General features: G+C 41.4%; 3 protein-coding genes across 4 annotated transcripts; 2 read left to right on the top strand and 1 right to left on the bottom strand.

Annotated features, from left to right (window-relative positions):
- Window positions 1–10,971: 10,971 nt before the first annotated feature.
- On the top strand, window positions 10,972–12,933 carry LOC115549685 (uncharacterized). The gene is made up of 4 exons (XM_030365018.1): window positions 10,972–11,362; window positions 11,748–12,234; window positions 12,369–12,517; window positions 12,618–12,933. Exons 2-4 carry the CDS (start codon window positions 11,858–11,860, stop codon window positions 12,803–12,805), a joined length of 714 nt encoding a protein of 237 aa, XP_030220878.1. The 5' UTR covers window positions 10,972–11,362; window positions 11,748–11,857; the 3' UTR covers window positions 12,806–12,933.
- A 4,239-nt stretch (window positions 12,934–17,172) lies between these two features.
- Window positions 17,173–18,275, top strand: LOC115549498 (myb-related transcription factor, partner of profilin-like). The gene is made up of 2 exons (XM_030364742.1): window positions 17,173–17,839; window positions 17,989–18,275. The coding sequence occupies exons 1-2, from the start codon at window positions 17,437–17,439 to the stop codon at window positions 18,243–18,245; spliced, it is 660 nt and encodes a 219-aa protein (XP_030220602.1). The 5' UTR covers window positions 17,173–17,436; the 3' UTR covers window positions 18,246–18,275.
- On the bottom strand, window positions 17,964–19,419 carry LOC115549496 (putative nuclease HARBI1). 2 transcript variants are annotated; one of them, XM_030364741.1, is made up of 3 exons: window positions 18,719–19,419; window positions 18,263–18,629; window positions 17,964–18,090 (listed from the first exon to the last, which is right to left on the bottom strand). In XM_030364741.1, exons 1-2 carry the CDS (start codon window positions 19,386–19,388, stop codon window positions 18,268–18,270), a joined length of 1,032 nt encoding a protein of 343 aa, XP_030220601.1. In that variant the 5' UTR covers window positions 19,389–19,419; the 3' UTR covers window positions 17,964–18,090; window positions 18,263–18,267. The 2 variants fall into 2 exon arrangements, with proteins under 2 accessions (XP_030220601.1, XP_030220600.1); XM_030364740.1 differs by having other exon boundaries at window positions 17,994–18,128.

Here is a 19,419-nt window from a genome sequence, read left to right as displayed (position 1 = left end):
GGATCAGTGACGAGGCTCATGCCGAAGATTTACCATGCAAAATATTCCCATGTCGTTATTTAAATAAATCCTGTTCATACTTATCGGTGATCGAGTCTTTATGGGAGAACTGCGATCAGATCGCGGAAGTCCCGTCGCTGGCATCGGCTACCGTATTTAAAATAGCATGCATATGCATTAATTATATTCTTAATTTAATTTACAGAGCAATCCCTGCAACATTTTTAGCTTAACTATAGAAGAGACTAGGAGGATGAGTGTGTGTCTGATGGCGGGGGGGGGGGGGGGCATCACGATGGAGGCTCTCCATCGTGATGGACGATGACATCATCCATCGACACAACTCTAGCGCTGGACATTAAGCTTGCCAAGCCATAACCTCTGGCTATACTTTCCTCACGTGGGAGTTAATGTTGGGCTACTTAATATTCTGTCCATTATTTTTCTAGATGGGCGCGTCCCTCAGGGCTATTCAACCTCCTTAACAAGTGGGCCGAAAAGGAAAACCACTGGGAGTTCATGGGCCACACAGAGTAAAACTACGTCAATGACTCGCTACAAATAAATCGTACTTAAAGTAGTGTTAACTTAATATATATAGTACTACTACATGGAATAAACTTGTCAGACGCATTCCTTCCTTCTTCATTTTTAATCGTATCATTATAAAAGATTTCGTTCTCACATATTTTGGACACGTATTTAGAATTCAACAATGTTTGAATCATCACAAAACAGAACTACTGTACATATGAGACATTTTGAGCCAGTGAGTCAGTGAGAAGGATTGCACTGCCTTGTTTGCCTAGTTTGGCTCATCCTGAGACACTCATGCAGCTTCTCATAGGTCATTGAGCAACGTGCCCTTGTTCTGATGGCATTCATATGAGAAAAGCTAGACTCACCTATCGGTTGAGCCAAACATTGTCAGAATAAGTGATGCCAGTTCCTGATTGTGGGGTACTAATACTGGCTAGTATCACCGGCTACACACAGAAACCTGTTTTGCATGCAACTGTGTTTCTCCTTTATTTTATTTATTTTTTGCATGCAACCTCTTGCGGGCCAGAAAAAAATTAAGAGGGGCCGCATTTGGCCCACGGGCCGCTAGTTGAATAGGCCTGCTCTACCTCTTCAAAGAAACTGGAAGAATTCAGACTTCAAATAAAGTTGAACAACATTGATAGTCACCATTGTAACCCCCTCTCTCCCTCAATACCACTGTGTCGTTGTGTCGAGATGTGTTTCCCCGTCGAGATGTTTCCCCTAGTCCCCGCCCCCGTCCGAAATTACCCGAAGGGCGAAGGAAGCGCGCGTACACAAAAAGCTCGCCCACGAGCTGCTGTGCTCGTACCACAGAGGCACTTTGGAGAGAGCTAAGGTTCAAAACTGACTTTTTTTAGCGAGTTTTATCTGAAGATGTTGTATTGTAGATTTCTATCAATAAAAAATATTATTTTTGTGAGAGACTTTTCATTTTGAATGTTATGGACTTTTGGAAGGAAGTGTGCTCATTCATAATACTGTCAGATACTGTTCCACCTCCATAGGAAAGGAGGCTCACACATCTTTCAAATTCATACTGCTAACTTCTTTCCCCACAACAGATAAGTCCTGTGATTTTCAGGCTGATATCATTCAATTTGACCATTTAGAACAGGGGGAACGCATCCTGACAGCTTGGAATAATACTGTCAGGATGCGTTCCCCCTCTGTTCCATAGGAAAGGAGGCTCACACATCTTTCAAATTCATACTGCTGACCTATTTCCCCACAACAGATAAGTGCTGTGATTTTCAGGCTGATATCATTCAATTTGACCATTTAGAACAGGGGGAACGCATCCTGACAGCTTGGAATATTACTGTCAGATACTGTTCCCCCTCTGTTCCATAGGAAAGGAGGCTCACACATCTTTCAAATTCATACTGCTGACTTATTCTCCCACAACAGATAAGTGCTGTGATTTTCAGGCTGATATCATTCAATTTGACCATTTAGAACAGGGGGAACGCATCCTGACAGCTTGGAATAATACTGTCAGGATGCGTTCCCCCTCTGTTCCATAGGAAAGGAGGCTCAGACAAGCATTAAAGACTTTAATAACATTAAACAAAAAATAAATAGTGTATATTAACTTTTTAGAACAAACTGTTATTATTCAAATGCAATCAACACAAAATTAAATGGCAACATTTGCAATATTTAACGCATCAACAAAAACATCAAAATAATTAAAAAAAATGAAAAATAAACTGTCAATAGAAAATGTCTTATTTTATATATATACATGAACTTCCTTTCCTTTCCTTTAGCATGCTGCACATAAAAATTTGTCCTCTGTCTTTGGCCTTCCAACACATGCATGGTGAAACCACCGTCCACAGGCATCACAGGATATCTGTAGTGCAAAAACATTTTAACACTGCATGAAATATTTAAAGAAAACTTGGAAAGACAAATTAATATTGGCAAAACAAAAAAAAATTGTTTGCTGCCCATGATGGAATGTTTTTGGAAATATCTTCTTAATGGCAGGTGAAATACTGGCACTTGCATGAGTAAATGAGTAAAATAGATGCAAACACAGGACCACATTCTATGCATAAAATACCCATGTCAGCTCTGCCTCTCCACTGTCATCTGCATTTTCCTCTCCACAGTTGAAGCAGAGGTCTGTCAGATCATCTGTCACAAAAAAAGATAAAGTATTTGAAAGAGGGCAACATTTGTGAGGACAAGATGATTTCTTTTGAGTCCCCGACAATTTTTGTAATTTTCAGAGATAATAACCTGAGTAGTCAAAGATGTTTTCATTTACAACTTGTTGGGGATGGGGTTTAATATATAACTTACCAGATTCCCGAAGAAGAGTTGTGGCAATCTGCCGACGTAACTCTGCCACATCTTTTCGGCCAACAGGGAATTGTAGCTCTTCACCGTTCCAAGATTTGCTCTATGAACTGATATTAAAAAACAAGTTATCATTTACCTACACATACAAATCTAAATATATAGTTTATCTGAGAAGCACCACTTTATATCTGCACATCATTGAGTAGAAAGGGCAATTTTTTTTCATACCTTGATGGCAAAAACCCCACAAGAGGTGCTGTCTGGTTGGTGTGGATGAGGCACTGTGTCACATTTCCATCTGGACACATTTATCCCTTTCTTCCTCATGAATGCTCTAAAAACCAAAAATATGTTTAAATATAGTAACTTGATTTATTGACTTAAACTTCATTCAAGCATCACATTATATTTGCTTTAAGATGTCAAGTGCTAATAGAGGAGCACAAGAAAATAATATTACCAATTCCTCAGTCATCAAAATAGAAGAAATAGAAGAATGTTGTTCCAGGTAAAAACAACTATTGTCCTTCCCCAACAACCGGATTTTTCAAAGAAAAGAATTACACTAATTTTGTGCCTATGCACTTGTGTAATATTAATCTATAATGTTGCAAGCGAGGACAACTTGGCATTGTACACTGAAAAAAGTAAATCTGGGAGTATGTAATTGTAACATAATTAAGTAAGGAATATTTACATAAAAAAACTAAGTTAGTCTCTTAACATGAATATATCAAGTTGGAATTAGTCTACATTCGTTCAAAATACAAGTCATTTAGATTTTTTTTCTTAACAAGCTTTATCCAAGTGGCTCAACAAATCTTGTTATGCAGACCCACACAACATACAATTTGTTCGTTATATTTACGCTGCTCCGACTGCGCCCCGTGTGGTGCATTCTGGGTAGCAAACTAGTTCAAACCGCTTGTCTCAGGACCGTTGAGGGGAGAAGTTCCAGAACGTGGAGACTGAAGTTTACGGTAAGAATAAAGTTAATGTTGGTGATATAGTTGGTTAAACACTAAAGTCCTTCAGGTTTTATATTATTTTAGAAATGTATAAGTAAAATAACCGTAAGCTGTAATTTGAAGTAAGCAGGGATGTAGACGGCGCCGGGTGCCGTGTTATCGGCAGCATATAGAACACACCTGTGCTGGGTTAGCCATTAGCGAGGGGTTTAAGATGCAAGTCGGCCGTAAATAAACACCCGTGTGTGTCTGCGTGTGGGTGGCCGCGCTTTTGAGTTAATTTGTGGAGGTTTTTGGTCGCAGCGGTGGCTGTAGGCAGTTAGCTCTGCTTGTTAGCCGCTGAAACGCAGTGAGCACAGCCGCAGGGTGATAGACAGCGCCGAGCCCCCTTCACTAGCCATAACATGGAGCATACCAAAATGACGGGGAGAAACTCAGCTAAATACCTGTACCAAGCAATGCCACCCAAACGAAACACTAAAGGTGCGATCACAGCAAACGCCAGTGGTGTATAAAGTACTCAAAAGCCATACTTAAGTAAAAGTACAGATACCTTACTGGAAAATTACTTAAGTAAAAGTAAAAGTCACCTTTTAGAATAGTACTTAAGTAAAAGTATTAAAGTATCTGATCTTTACTGTACTTAAGTATCAAAAGTACTTTTCTGATATTAAATGTACTTAAGTACTGAAAGTAAAAGTACAAGTAACTGCTGTTAATAAAAAAGCAAAGGGTCAGAATTTTGAGAATAAGTAAGGAATAATCACCGAGAGGCCGGGCAATAAACAGTTTGATATGCCCGGCTCGTGGACGGCTTACCGCCCGAGACGAAGTCGAGGGCGGTAACCTTCCGCGAGCCGGGCATATCAAACTGTTTATTGCCCTGCCTTGAGGTGATTATTCCGTTTATTCTACTTCGCGCTGGCCAACATAATAAAACAATTCAAATACTTTAATAATTAGCCTTTTTCTTATTCGTATTGCATGCTTATTAAATGTATGCTCTGTTTAAGTTCATCTCCCTCGAAAAGTAGTTCCCTTTAGAACTACGGTGAATAACGTTAGCTCAACTGTAGGTAACGCGTTTCTATAGCAACCACACAAGGCTGGATCTGATCTCACTAGTTTAACAACGTTGTTACATTCGTATCAAGTCAGCTTTAATGACGATCGATCAAACATGCACTCCTTGGTTTATTTTTACAACGGACCTCATGTTTGAAATGTATGTGATAGAAAACGATACAAGCGGCGTATTGATCTACTGTGCTCAGTCAGCAGCAAGTAGAGTGTGAAGTGTATAAGATAGTGTTGTAATACTGCGTGTACAAACCAGCCTGATACAAATAGTAGAATTTTGATAGCCCTTGCCCTCGTCCTAGCCATGCATTTGTGTGTTGACAGTCGTAGGAGTTTTGATCGACGTAGCAACAGTAACTAAGCAAGGGGGCTTTGCGAACGTGCGCTGGGACAGCTGATTCGCCAAACAGGCTCGCAGTCTGTGTTCTACCACAGTCCCCGACGTTATTCTCATATCTCTCATGATTCTTTTTTTTTTTTCTAAAGATGAGTTGATTTTGTAACGAGTAACGAAGGTTTCAAGCGAAATGTAGCGGAGTAAAAGTATCCGTTTTCTTCGCAAAATGTAGCGAAGTAAAAGTAAAAGTACAGAGAAATATAAGTAGTAAAGTAAAGTACAAATATCCAAAAAAACTACTTAAGTACAGTAACGAAGTATTTCTACTTCGCTACTATACAACACTGCCAAACGCGACGGGGCAACAAGATCCCATACAAAGTGAACGTAGAGACGCGTATCGCGTGAATTTTTCGCGAGAGAAAACCGGCGACAGATTTTTGATTTGTCGCGCCACAATTTCGGCGTGCAAGGGCGAGCGCGTTCACGAGGATTTGTGGCGCGACAAATTCGCTCGAGTTCAAATATTTCAACTTTGACGCGAATTTCAAGTGATGACAGCCAATCAGCTTCAACAGCGCGGCCACTGAGTGACATGTGTAACGTAACAGCCAATCAGCGTTCAACCGTCAAACTCAGTGTGACTCAGTGCAGTGCAGTCCGGGGTGAACTGCAGCATGGAGGAGAAAGTGATTGTTGCCGTTTGCGACTCCCGGAGCTCTATATATAATAGTACTATATAATATAATATAATTGTATATATAATATCACGGCCAAAAGCTCTCTGCGCCTCCGGATGGCCGTAGTGCGGGGAGCTCTCGTAGGGATTGGGCTTCTCGGGGTTTGTTTACCGGCGTTGCTATGGTTTCCGGTCTTGTGTGTTCCAACGGTTTATTGTTTTATTAGGTTTATTAGGTTTATTAGGTAGGCCTATCTAATAAATATCTGTCTAATCAATACTTCATTCACTGCCTCTTCCGTGGTCATTACAATATTGAGTCCAGAAGAGAAGCTGTGATCAGAGGCCTCATTCTCTACCTTGGTGAAAAGACGGAGGAGCTAATCAAGGACTACAAGGTAAAGAAAACTGTTTCAAAAGAAAGAAAGAGCACCAAGAGAGCTATACTGTATGCATCCTTCACATTAATATACAAGAGGGTTTTATTTTTTCTGGTGTATTTTACAGGTTTTTGATGATGACGATGTTGGGACTGTACAAGAGGCCCTTACTACACAAGTCCTCAACATCTTTGTGGTCAGCAAAGCCAGAGATGGAGATCTCCAGAAGCAGGCTGGAATAGCCATCGAGGGAGCAGAGGTCCTTTTTGGTATCCCTGATGTTGCACATGCTTGTACCTACCTGATGGGCCTCATCTACGCCTTGGAACTAAGGTACCCTAACAAACTGAAATACACCTTTGAGGTTTTTCAGAAGATCTTTCTAGAGCTGGAGGATGTCAACCAAAAGGTGTCCTCCAAGGTCCACGATCTGAAGGTCAGTTTACATGCCTAAAAGCCATACAGACATTGCTGAAGCTCCCTCTTGTCAAGGTTTACAGTTTTTGGTTATACATTGCACTTTCACAGGTTTTCCAAAAGCACTTCCTCGGGTTACATTTTTAAGCTCGTGTGTATGCTGCTTAAATTTGTTTTGTGTAAACTCGGGTCAGATGTTTGTCAGATATCAGCACTTTAAATGGCTGATAGAATTCATTTCAGCTCAAGGGAGTCATTGTAAGTGACCTTAGGTGTATTTTTCAAGCAGCTTTTCAGGTACTGCTACCGGAGGCAGATCTACACAGAAAACTGCATTATCAATGTATTGGTCAGATTTTGAATGTAACTGTCATTTGCTTAGGATGTTCAAACCTTTAAGGTCAGGCTGTCGGTGGGGTTTCATCCCTGAAAGTGCTTCCTCAGGGTAGACAGAATTAATGTTTGTTTTGGAGGACATTGCCAAAGTTCATTTGAAGAACCATTATGTAATAGGGTGTGAATCCCATGAGTTATGTGTTGGGTCATTGGCATTGTCTTATGGCGCGTCTGGCTCTAGCATCTTAAGTGTTTCCAATGTCGTCAGTATAATGGAGTTTATGGTCTTATTTTCTTATCAAAGTGTCTTTGGTATATACTATGTTCCATGTCATGAATACACTAAAATGTTGCAACACTGTAACTATTGTTAAACAAGGTAAACAAGCCCCTTTGTTAAGTTTGATAATTAATACCAGATGTTGTTTGAATAATGTGGACATTTTTCCAGAGTATACAGTATTAGGGCTGCAACTAACAGTAATTGTCATTATTGTACAATCTGTCTTGTTATTTTTCCAATGAATACTTGTATGGAATGTGGGAAATGGTGAAAAATGTGTTATCACTGTTTCCGGAAGCCCAAGATGCAACTTAGAATGTCTTGTTTTATCCCGACCAATATTAATATATTCTCATGTGAGAAGCTGAATTTGGATTTTTTTTTTTATGACTCAAAGATTAATTGACAATTAAAAATCCTTAAATTGAGTAATAGGAAACTTAGAAATTAAACAACTAATAGTTGCAGCTCTATACAGTAAACTAATTTATTGCCCAGTTCATTGGCAGTATATATTGACATGAGTTTGCTTGTTTGTGAGAATTTGTCAGCAATAAAACATGTCAATTTTGGTGACTTATGACCTCTTGATTGTGGTGACCCTTTGACCTTTCCTCTAGTGGAACTCTCACACAATTTGCTGAGTGTACTTATGATTGAAAGGGAATTCACCCTCTTCATTTTGTTCTTATGTAATTTTTTTCCTAGCACCATGAGGCCAAAATGTCAATTATTATATTGGGCAGATTGACCAACACATAGATGATTGATGCTTCATGCTTAATTTAAGTAGATCACCATAACAAAAATATATCATGTTTTATCTACTTTAAAAAAGTAAGGCAACTTTTTGCATCATTTTATCACATAGATCAAACAAGAGTAGTCTTTGTATGTACAACATTACTTTTGCTAGTAACATCAACTTACTTTTGCTAGTAACATCAACTTACTTTTGCTAGTAACATCAACTTACTTTTGCTAGTAACATCGACTTACTTTTGCTAGTAACATCAACTTACTTTTGCTAGTAACATCAACTTACTTTTGCAAGTGAAGACAACTTAATACCATTGAGTTGACTTTATTTGCAAAAGTAAGTTGACATCACCTGCAAAAGTAAGTTGACTACTTGCAAAATGAATGTTGCACATACAAAGACTACTCTTGTTTGATCTACAGGATAAAATGATGCAAAAAGTTGCCATACTTTTTTTAAGTAGATCAAGCACTTTATTTTTATCAGTGTACATGTTTGACATACATCTGCATTTAGTCCTTTAGTCATATCATGTCTGCAATTGCTCTCCTGCCCACCAGCAGTACTATGCTATTCTTCTGGCTGATATTCACAAGATACTTCACATACATGCTACATCTATAGTAATATGTGAAAAGTGGGTCATATTAAATCTGAAGCCATAATTAAAGTGTACCTTGTTACATCCTGGCACCTTTTCAGCTTGGCAGCAGTTTCTCCAAGTGAATCCAACAGGTGAATTTCAGATGGATATATTACCTGTATGCAACATAAAGACCTAAGATTATTGTACATACAATATGTTTGTCCACTATATTGACATTTAAAAAAACGCTGCTGGGCATGGTCTTCAAAAATACAAAAGAGCTCTACTGTATGTGGTATTAAACAAGAACTACTTTGGTATCAAGGTGCAAGATGAAGAGTTTACAGAGCTGAACATAAGTCTAAAAGAATACATCACATGATCTGTTACTGTATGTTATACTGTATGTAACGTGTCAATATGTGCTCTCAATAGCTGAAAAGTCAAAACTTAGAACCAGGAACCAGTGATGGTGTTCATGCACAACACCAAACAGCACTTCATAATGTGCGGAATTCCACTGAAAAAGTTTCAATACAAAAGCTTTGACTTGCAAGCCATCAACATCAAATTACTGTTACCAGAATATGTGACAAGACAGTCCGCAACTAACCCTGAATCGTGGAATATTTCCGTTCCATAATGAGGTCATTCCAAATGTATCAATATGAAGCGCCTTCCCCTTAGATGTGGCATTGTGTCGACGTGCCAGCATGGCCAAGTAAGCATTTATGACCTAGTAAAATTGATTTGCAATTGTTAACATTGCCTAAAATGAACAGTTAAAATTGTTTTAGTCAGACATAATCCACATATTAATTAACAGTAATATGAATTACTTTTCAAATGTATTTTGGTAATTATAGTTCACAAAAAATATATTTTACCTCACTTTCAAGCTCCAATCCAGGTGCTGTTCGGCCAATGTCCCAGTAAAACACCTTGTACAAACCAATTTTAGACAGCAGGACATTGGCCTTCAGACCGTCCCAGGCATCCTTCACACCTAGGCAAGGCAAGGCAGCTTCATTTAAAAACAAAACCCAATAATAGTAAAAACATAATTTTCCCGACCACATAAACAACCATTTAACACTGTCTCTTCTATAGGTTCTTGTCATGTACAGTGCAGGGATGACTATATAAAAATCTAGTATGTTATGAACTGTGTTTTTTACATTAAAACAGAACATAAATATTCTGAAACTTACATTTTTCAATATTGCCTGGGGCTGAGTCTGTGACTGCAGGAGAGCCTGACGCAGGGGCTGCTGCTTGGCGTGTTGGTGGTGCCGGGGCTGTTGGTGGTGCCAACAGATTACGTGGCATTATGGCATTATACTGTGGTGTTTTGTAAATTCAAAGGTGATCGATATTCACCTTCGGTAAGAACTGGTTGTCAGACTGCAGGTCTGCGCTCTTTTTATTGATAGCAACTAACGTAAAGGGACCAAGCCAGTTTTTGTCCAGCTTCCCACCTTTCCTTTGCTGACTGCGAATATTTTTGCGCAGCACCTTGTCCCCCACCTGAAAACATGCCTGTTTTGATGATTTGGGCAATTTATTTTTGTTTTGGGCTGTGGCTATGTTTTCCCGCACTAGACTATAAATTGCATCCTGCCTTTTAATGGCCTCCGACACCACCTCCTGGTCAAGGTCATTCTCCATGCCTACGTCAATCTGTAAAAGAGAACTTTAATTTTCATTTTTTTCATTGTTATTGCTTCGCTGTTACAGCTTATTAGACTATATATGGGAAAAAATGTAAATTACATATTTCCAACTATGTCAACAAAATAGATTAGGTCCCCTTAAAGGGCATGGTGCAGGTTTCTATTTTCCTCTTTTCTGGCAATTTTCTAGTTGGTAATAAACATTTAAACAATTATCCATTGTATTTGATGTTGTAGGGTATCACAAAATATAAATATTAGGAAAAGTAGGTGATATATTAGTGGTTATTAGCCACAGGTTAGCGATGATTCTTATTTCTCCCACAATGCATTGCATGACGTCACGTAGGGTACTCCGCTTTTGGACGACAGCCGAAGCCGCTAGTGAGAGAGAGTGACAGTGTCAGATTATATTAGTAAATACATAAATAGAGATAGCCTAGATATATATATATAGATAGATAGATAGATAGATAGATAGATAGATAGATAGATAGATAGATAGATAGATAGAATAGCATAACATTGATAGAGAGTGAGGGATAGCATAGCATAGCATAACATATATATAGAGAGAGAGAGAGAGAGAGAGAGAGAGAGAGAGAGAGAGAGAGAGAGAGAGAGAGAGAGAGAGAGAAGATATATAAGTAGATAACATGGTTTTCTACTGTATTTGTGGCGGGTGCAACAACTCCAGCAAAAGTGGACATAGGGTCCATTGCTTCCCCAAGGACAAAGGGATTCTCCGAAGCTGTGTGCAATTTGTCAAGTTTAGGCGGGCAGATTTTTCAGCTAGCTCTGTTACCGCGTACTCCAGAATATGCAGCGCGCATTTCAAGGAGGAGGATTACCACTCAGGGGATGCCAAGATGGTCTCACTTGGTTTAAAGAGTAAGAGGACGGCGAAGTTAATTCCTACCGCCGTGCCGTCTGTGCATGCAAACCACTCTGCCTGCCCTGTCCCGAGGTCGAGAGACACCGTCTGCCGCAAGCGAGAGATTGCCACGGTAAGCATCATGCTATAGCTGCTAATTACAAGCTGCGCGTTAGCTAGCTCTGTGTATTTTGCATACCGTGTTCCCTTTGACACAGCCTCATCTACAAGCATGATCAGTCTGACATTAGAAGAGCATATTTCGTGATTCACGAATATGAGCCAAAACAAAATTGCCCTGAAGTAAATGTCCATATCATCATGAAAGCTTCATGGCTAGTGTTTGGATCAGTGATCGTCAACATCAAGCGGCTTTCACAACAGTGTGTTTGCGTTTTGCGTTAGTGCTAGACTGCTACGGTTCTCTTTCACATATACTGTATTTGACCGTGACCTTTTATATACTTATATATACTATACTTTATACTAATATACTTTTTTATATTTGTTTTCGCAAGATGTTGACAGACGCCTCACAGCAGGAGACCGTGGCCAGTGTAGACACTGTGGAGAGTGTCGATACTGGGGATCAGCCCTTGCCCTCCTCCACTTCTGACGCTGGGACACAATGTTTTTTGAAGCCCCCCCGATGGTCTCACGGCAATCTCATAACATTCTGTTTACTGGTTATGTTTGCTATAATTCATATGCAGGACAATTTCATGTGTTTCCATTTCAAAAAGGAATTCTGTCTGTCCATCTTCCTGTCTATTTGTACGTTTTCCGTCTGTGTGTCTGTCTGCCTCCCTGCCTACCTGTCTTGGTCTTTTCAGGCTCATTGGCAGCAGTCAAGTTGGAGAACATAATGATGAGGGCTGCCTTGCTGAAAGATGTTCGTCAGCTGTCTCCACAGCACCAGACCTTCTCCCTTGAGGCTTACCACTCCCTCATCTTGCACTTCGCGCCCAAGCACACAGGGTTTTCATACCTTGGGATGTATAGCAGGTCAGTGCTATCCAATGGAATAACACTGCCAATTATTATGCCTTTTATAGTAATAATAGTACATTAACGTGCCTATTGTAGTATTTTGTCATACACCAAGTTTCAAAGGTTTTCTCAAATGTGTTATTTTGTAGGCTTCTCTTAGCGGCGCTGCATTATAATCACAATGCCAATCGCGAGACAGCACGGAGAAGTGACGGGACAGAGAAGTACTGCGTGCGTTATCCGCGCTTCAGAAAAGGTGCCCATGTGGTGCGTCCAATCAAAGAGGCAGCCTCATACGGTAAGCAGTGTCAGGCAGTTCTATCATATTTTGAGATGGCGCACGAGTGATCAGTGACAATGATCTTTATAAAGTAATGTTATTATTATTATGTCTGCAGGTTATGCAACATCATTAATGAAGGCCCTTCGGGAGAGCTACGCCAATTCACCCGCGGTTCTTCGAGAGGTTGGCGCCAATCTGTCCTCCGATGCACCCGCCCCCATCGCCAAATCCTTCGAACAGATTCCTAAGGAGGAGGCCATCAGCCTCTACCTAGCCCGGCAGTCACGCTTCAAGAAAACCTAATTTCACATTATTATTTTTTTCCACGGACAAGTCCAATGATTTAGTTGTTATTTGCATGAAATTTCTTTGTATGTAATTCAAAATAATTTGGTAATCATTTTACCTGTGCCTTGTCAACCTCTGTGTGCGGTGTTCTCCCATAAAGACTCGATCACCGATGAACAGGATTTATTTAAATAACGACATGGGAATATTTTGCATGGTAAATCTTCGGCATGAGCCTTGTCACTGATCCAGGGTGACGTGCGGACTCGGCGTATCCTGCCAGGACTAGCAGGGGCGGAGCCTTCCCCTGGACAAGTAGACTGAGGCCGACCTGGTGGTGGTGCGTCGAACGAAGACCTGAGCAGCAAAGACATATGTTAGACTACTCTTTATAGAGCAGGTGTAGGCAGGTGATTGGTAGCTGGTGATTGGTGATTGGCGGCCAGCCGCGCGTGATTTGAGTCCTCCTGGTAGAACTACCAGCAAGCTTAACATTTGTCTGGGCTCACTGTGTGTCTGCTTGATGTGCTTTTGCATGTATCACTGCATGTATCACTGCATGAAATAGTGTGTTTGTGTGTGTGTGTGTGTGTGTGTGTGTGTGTGAGAGAAAGAGAACCATCAACTGACCCTCGGGTATGACTACACTATTGCAGAATTAATTAGAATTAGAATTAAACATTGCGGGTCTAGCCCTTCATCAGTGTTCCTTGTATGTTTTGTCCCTAACCATTTTTTTATATAGATTTAATTCCAACCTGTGTCTTTGTTCAGTAACCATTACAAGCAATGCCAATCAACTTTTTTTTTATCCAAAATGCATGTGTTCTGTGTACTTTATAACATTTTAAGGGCAATTGAATGATCACAACAGAATAAGCATAACTATTATTTTTATTCATTTTAATCCAAACAAGGCCATTGAAAGCCCTGATAGGTCTGGTCACCATTCTGGAATTGCTGTCTGATGGTTGAAACCACACAAGAGGGTAGAGGCTTCCTTATACTCCTCCCTAAAACGCCATAAGCCCAGCGTATAGCTTGCCTGTACGCAGTGTACCGGTATTGCCTAGGGATAAGTAGGAAAGATTCTTAAGTTTAAAACTGTAAGTAGGTTGGAACGTCATTTTAAGCCTGTTTCTTATGCATGTTTATTGTGTATGCAACACATCTCCTGTCACCTATAACTTGGTTCAAATGACTCGGTGTAAAAAGATTTGTAAAGTAAACATAAACCATGAACATACTCGTGCGTGCTGCCTTGAAGGGGACCATGATCCTGCCTGAAGTGTGTGTATGCTATTTTTAGCACAAACGGATTCAGGCAGCATGCCTCAAATCCAGGATGCTGCGTTAGGCACGTTACATCTGCTGGCCGCGGGGTGAGCTCCTCGACCAGCGACCAAAACGCGCTCACCTCCCTACAACACAAGCTATCCACCACAGTTTGCATGGGACGACACCGCCCACACAGACACCTGCCAAACACAGCGACACAGACACGCTTACTGCTCTCTCCCGGTAAGCGGTACCCTGACAGTTTCAATGACAATCAATCACGAGGAAAACGAGTTAGCACTATCAAAAATAATCACACTGAAGACATAACCAGCCTACTCGGCGTCGGCTACGTTTGCAAACAACATTTTCACCGGAGAAAGGTAAAAGCTTAGAATAAACACTAGGGGTTCACAGGTGGGACTGTCAAGCTAGCCCATATTTAGAATAAATAGAAGGCATAATATGCCTTCTATTTCTGGATCTTCTGACTAAGTTTAGGGTACTTATCTGAGCCAATGACATAATCACTGTCACTAGATATAAAGAAAACGTTGACTTTCATTCGATGCTATTCACTGACAGTAAAAGAAAATAAGTTATTGTATGCACTGCTGTTCATAGACTACTAGCTCCAGCGCTCCTTGCTGCGTTTCTAAATGGTAGCAACTCACCAGGACACTTCACCAACTCTCCACTCATTCTCCTCTGACCATGCATTTATTTGTCTTTGACGGCCATCGGCTCTCGGGATTTCCTCATTTCCCCTCATACGCCTAACCGGTTCGAAATTATATGGCTGTGGGCCATCATAAATGTTGACAGTGGGTCTTGCTACCTCTTCCTCATCCCCGTCCGCCATAATGCTAGTTCTAATGCGTCTACCTTACGTGACGTCATCGCCAAATTGCGTAAAAAATAACCGTTACTAACCAAAAACTACAAAAACTGGACTTTAACACCATTTTGGAGACATTTCTAACTTTAAATACATATTTTGAGTGCTTTATGTACCCATTAATCAAAACTTCCGGTTAACCTGCACCATGGGCTTTAAAGGATTTAAATGGACACTTGCCTTCTACTAAAAACTATAGACTTTTCCTTGGTCACAAAATATTGATGTACCGAGCATATTACTTATTTATTGTATTGGAATAAACATTGACACTGCTCAATTAACTATATTTTTTCAATTTATTATTCAAACTAAGAATTAACTGTAGATGTCCTACACTGAGCCAACCTTGTAATCCTCCGGAACCGCACTCGGGAGGCGGGCCTCTGTCCCAAACAGGAGGAAGAATGGGGAGAACTTTGTCGTCATGTGTTTTTTGGTCCTCAGCCCAAACATCACAGCATCCAGATATTTGTCCCAACTCTCTGGACGTTGGTTGACAAGTTTGCACAGTGCCCTGAAAAGTATTATCATATGAATAGGTAAGCCACCTTGTTTCAAATACATTTTTAGTTCACAATATCATAAATATATTCAACATTACATGTATCAACAAAGATATACAGAGTAAAAGTAAGATAATTACAGCACTGTTACCTCTGTATTGTGAGGGGAAAACGGTCTGTCTAGTTACTGGACCAGATGAAATGAGACGGAGAGGTAATAAAGTCTGTCGGCAGGAGGACCTTGGATTTATTAAGTAAAGTGGCAACGGTTATACAGAGTCATAAAGCGTGAGAGATCGAATATGTCTAAGTCCCTAATCAGCGCTGATGGTTCGTCCAGAGCTTCGCCTCCGTGGAAGGTCTGCTTCAGAAGAAGATGAAGAGTCCCTGTGTGATACAGTCTTATGCTGTATCCTCCTCTCGATGAGGTGTGTGCGTTTGAGGTGTGCGTGGTTCTGTGTGTTTTTGCTTGACCTTGGCTCTCAGGCCCTGGTATATGCATGTGTATCTCTTGTGTTCCTCCTAACGGGGGAGTGCCCCTCGAAGTGTCTCCTGTGTGATAAATTAATGTGGCTCTCAGGCCCTGGTATATGCATGTGCATCTCTTGTGTTCCTCCTAACGGGGGAGAGCTCCTTGAAGTGTCTCCTGTGTGATAAATTAATGTGGCTCTCCCGTTCTTGAGGATGACTGGTGCATTGTCTGAGTGTCCACCATTTGCCTGGTTGGGAAATGGGGCCTTCGGCTCCGGCCTTGACCTGACTATATTATCATGTTTGTGTTATGTGTTCGTTGGGTTAGAGCAAGAGTTGACTATATTGTAATGTGCCTGCCATGTGATGTGCTCATCAGGCTAGGGTAGGAGTTAGCTATATTTGTAATGTACATGTGATGTACTCAGCAGGTTATTTTGCCCAACAATTGTCCCGTTTAACTTTTCCACAAGCCCATTTGTTTGTGGATGATATGGCGCACAAAGGCTGCGCTCAATCCCCAGACCTTTGCACACCTCATTGTTTAGCTGTTGGCAAACAATAATAAGCACATTATCATTTGTTTGAATCAAATACAATTTAGCCTAATGATTCATTGCAAAAAATATTACTTGATATGCAAATAAATGTACTGTATGTGAGATCATTTCACATACAGTACACTTAAACACTGTCCAAAAATACATAAACATTTATGTAACAACTACTCATTAACAAACTCTCGTCCCTGGTCAGTTAGGATCCTTTTTGGGGCCCCAAAACGGTGAAAGAACCTAATGATACAGTCTGCCACATTTGCAGCTGTTTTGGATGGTAGGGCAAAAGCCTTAGGCCTCTTGGTGAAGTAATCCACCATTACTAAGATATATGTATTGCCTCGGCCACTTTGCCAATCATGTCCATCCCCACAAGTTCAAAGGGTTGGCTCACCTTAAAAATGGAGAGCACAATAACAAATACAATATTAAATTTGAATTACTATTAAGCATTCTCCATCTCAAAATATAAGATTAAAAGAGTAAAGTAAAATATTGTCTATTACTTGTATGGGGATGAACTCTGTCCCCTGCTTTATTGTTGACGCACTGGCCTGGCATTCCATACATTCTCCAACCTGGAGGACAATATGTTAACAGTGAACTTCAGTATTATTACAAGGAAGGGATATGGATTCTGTTGTCATTAAGTTTTATGTGGCATGACTGGGGCCTCATGTACAAAGACTTGCGTGGATTTCTGAGTAAAACTTTGCGGACGCCAAAATTTGGAAAGCTGCTGCGCACAAATAAATCCGGATGTATCAATCCTTGCGTAAGCACGATTTCACGCAGATTCTCTTTGTACATCCCAATTAACGTGAAATTGTGCGCACGTGCACGAGCCCGACTCTCCGCCCAGTCTCCTCCCTCATTTAATATGCTAATTAGTATAAACAGGCCTGCAGTAGTGCGCTTGTTAGGAGAAAGGAGATAATGGATAAAGCAAGAAAGAAGAACTTTAGCGAATGCGAGGTGGAAGTGCTGATTTCGGAGGTAGAGGCCAGAAATAAAATCTTGTTTGGCTCTCTTTCCTCCGGAATCAGCACTAAAACAAAAAAACTGGCGTGGGAATCGGTAGCAAAATCTGTTAATGAGGTTGGGGCGGAAAGCCGAACTGTGGCGGATATAAAAAAAAAGTGGTCGGACATAAAAGTTGATGTAAAAAAAAAGGTCTCTGCCCACCGGAGAAGCGTGGGTCAGACGGGCAGCGGAGCCGGAGTCGGGGAGCTCGCCCTATTCGAGCAGAGGGTGGCCGCAGTGCTGGGGGATCGGCTCCTTTTTGGCGTGGTCCCGCCAGCCGAAGGGGATTCCGACTTGGCCCAGGATCCCACGGAAGGTACAATTGTTTTCATATATTTGAAGAACTTTTATACCTGCTAGTATAGGCCCTAGCCTGCATTTCCGTATACATGATTAATGTTTAGCCAGCAATAAAACGCGTTCTCCTCAATGTGATTGTAATTTATATACATTCTTTAATCACAGACAGCCAAGGACCAAGTGGCGCACAGCTGATGGTGCCAGAGGAAGACCCCCAGCCAGGCGTGTCCGGCGTCTCCGTCTCCACTGCCCATTGCCCCCCTTCTGCTGCCAGTGGGAAAGGCCGGGTTTTAACTCGCGCTGTGCTGGACTCGCAGGAGGAGATCGTTAAGGGAATTCAGGAGATGAATTCGAACCTCAAAGAAATAACGGAGGCCTTACAAGCAATTAGTCTCACATTCAAAGAACTAGTTAAAAAATGAATGTTGTCTCCGTTTACCTTTTTTATATTCTGCCTATTAACTGCTGCCGGATTCGAATGGCCTCTACATTGGGCTGCGCATTGTTTGGTCCGGGGTCTGGGTCTTCTGGGAGGTCCATTACCTCGCGTAATGGCACGCCGTGCCTGTGCGCAACATTGTGCAGAACCCCACATGCCTGCACAATGCGGCACACCTTTTCAGGGTGATAGAGCAGCATTCCCCCGCTCCGGTCAAGGCAGCGCCACCGGCTCTTCAGCTGCCCTATCGCTCTTTCCACGACTGTCCGAGTGCGTGCATGGATATCATTATATCTCTGCTCTCGGACAGTCTGTGGGTTGGCGAGGGGGGTTAACAGCCATGGCCGTAAGGCGTAACCGCTGTCTCCTTAGGAGTAATAGGTACAATTACAGCATAGGCTACCCAACATGTCTAGATTTCAGTAAATTCACTTTAAAGTGTTTTAAATTGCTTACCAATTAGCCACCCATCACACACTCTTCCAGCCTCCAACCTATTCCCAACCGAGCTGTTTCTCAGGACGAATGAATCATGGGTTGACCCAGGCCACCTTGCCACGATATTCGTAAGGCGCATTTGGGCATCACAGATTATTTGCACGTTTAAGGAATGGAAGTGTTTCCTATTAACGTACTCATATTCCCCTTCAGATGGCGCCTTTATTGCAATGTGTGTGCAGTCGATCGCTCCGATTACATTGGGAAAACCGGCTATCGCTGCAAATTGCGCTTTGATGTTTGCTTGGTTTACTGCATCATATGGAAACCGTATATACCTGGCTGAGATGCGGATGATCCCGTTTAAAACAGGCGGAATGGCGCGGCTCAGAGCTCCCTGACTCATTCCTGACCGGTCAGCCAATTCCCTCTGGAATGATCCTGTTGCTAGAAAACCAAGCGTAGTCAGGACTTGTATTGGAACTGGCAATGCGTGACTCCTCGCCGTCTGCCTCTCCAAACCCGGGCTCAACTCAGTACATAGTTCCAAGAGGATAGCTCTTGGAAATCTGAATCGGCTGATAAGCCAGTCATCATCATGAGCCAAAAAATCGTAATAATCACGGAACACTCGTTCATTTCGAATGTGACCATTCGCAATATCTTCTAATAAGGCCAACACTGCCATTGTCAACCTATCGATTATTGCCACATTTTGC

Source organism: Gadus morhua, chromosome 8, assembly GCF_902167405.1.
Source record: "Gadus morhua chromosome 8, gadMor3.0, whole genome shotgun sequence".
In the NCBI taxonomy this organism is placed as follows: Eukaryota; Metazoa; Chordata; class Actinopteri; order Gadiformes; family Gadidae; genus Gadus; species Gadus morhua.
Note: the sequence above shows the minus strand (reverse complement) of the source record. Positions and strands in the feature narration are given on the sequence as shown.

What these genes read in the sequence shown, in the direction of transcription:
- LOC115549685 (XM_030365018.1), top strand. Translation starts at nt 11,858, where the DNA reads ATGTTTTTTGAAGCCCCCCCGATGGTCTCACGGCAATCTCATAACATT. An exon ending in TACCTTGGGATGTATAGCAG is followed by an intron (nt 12,235 to 12,368) that starts GTCAGTGCTATC and finishes GTTATTTTGTAG; the next exon opens with GCTTCTCTTAGCGGCGCTGC. An exon ending in CAAAGAGGCAGCCTCATACG is followed by an intron (nt 12,518 to 12,617) that starts GTAAGCAGTGTC and finishes TTATGTCTGCAG; the next exon opens with GTTATGCAACATCATTAATG.
- LOC115549498 (XM_030364742.1), top strand. Translation starts at nt 17,437, where the DNA reads ATGGATAAAGCAAGAAAGAAGAACTTTAGCGAATGCGAGGTGGAAGTG. An exon ending in GGCCCAGGATCCCACGGAAG is followed by an intron (nt 17,840 to 17,988) that starts GTACAATTGTTT and finishes CTTTAATCACAG; the next exon opens with ACAGCCAAGGACCAAGTGGC.
- LOC115549496 (XM_030364741.1), bottom strand. Translation starts at nt 19,388, where the DNA reads ATGGCAGTGTTGGCCTTATTAGAAGATATTGCGAATGGTCACATTCGA. An exon ending in GTGTGATGGGTGGCTAATTG is followed by an intron (nt 18,630 to 18,718) that starts GTAAGCAATTTA and finishes ATTACTCCTAAG; the next exon opens with GAGACAGCGGTTACGCCTTA.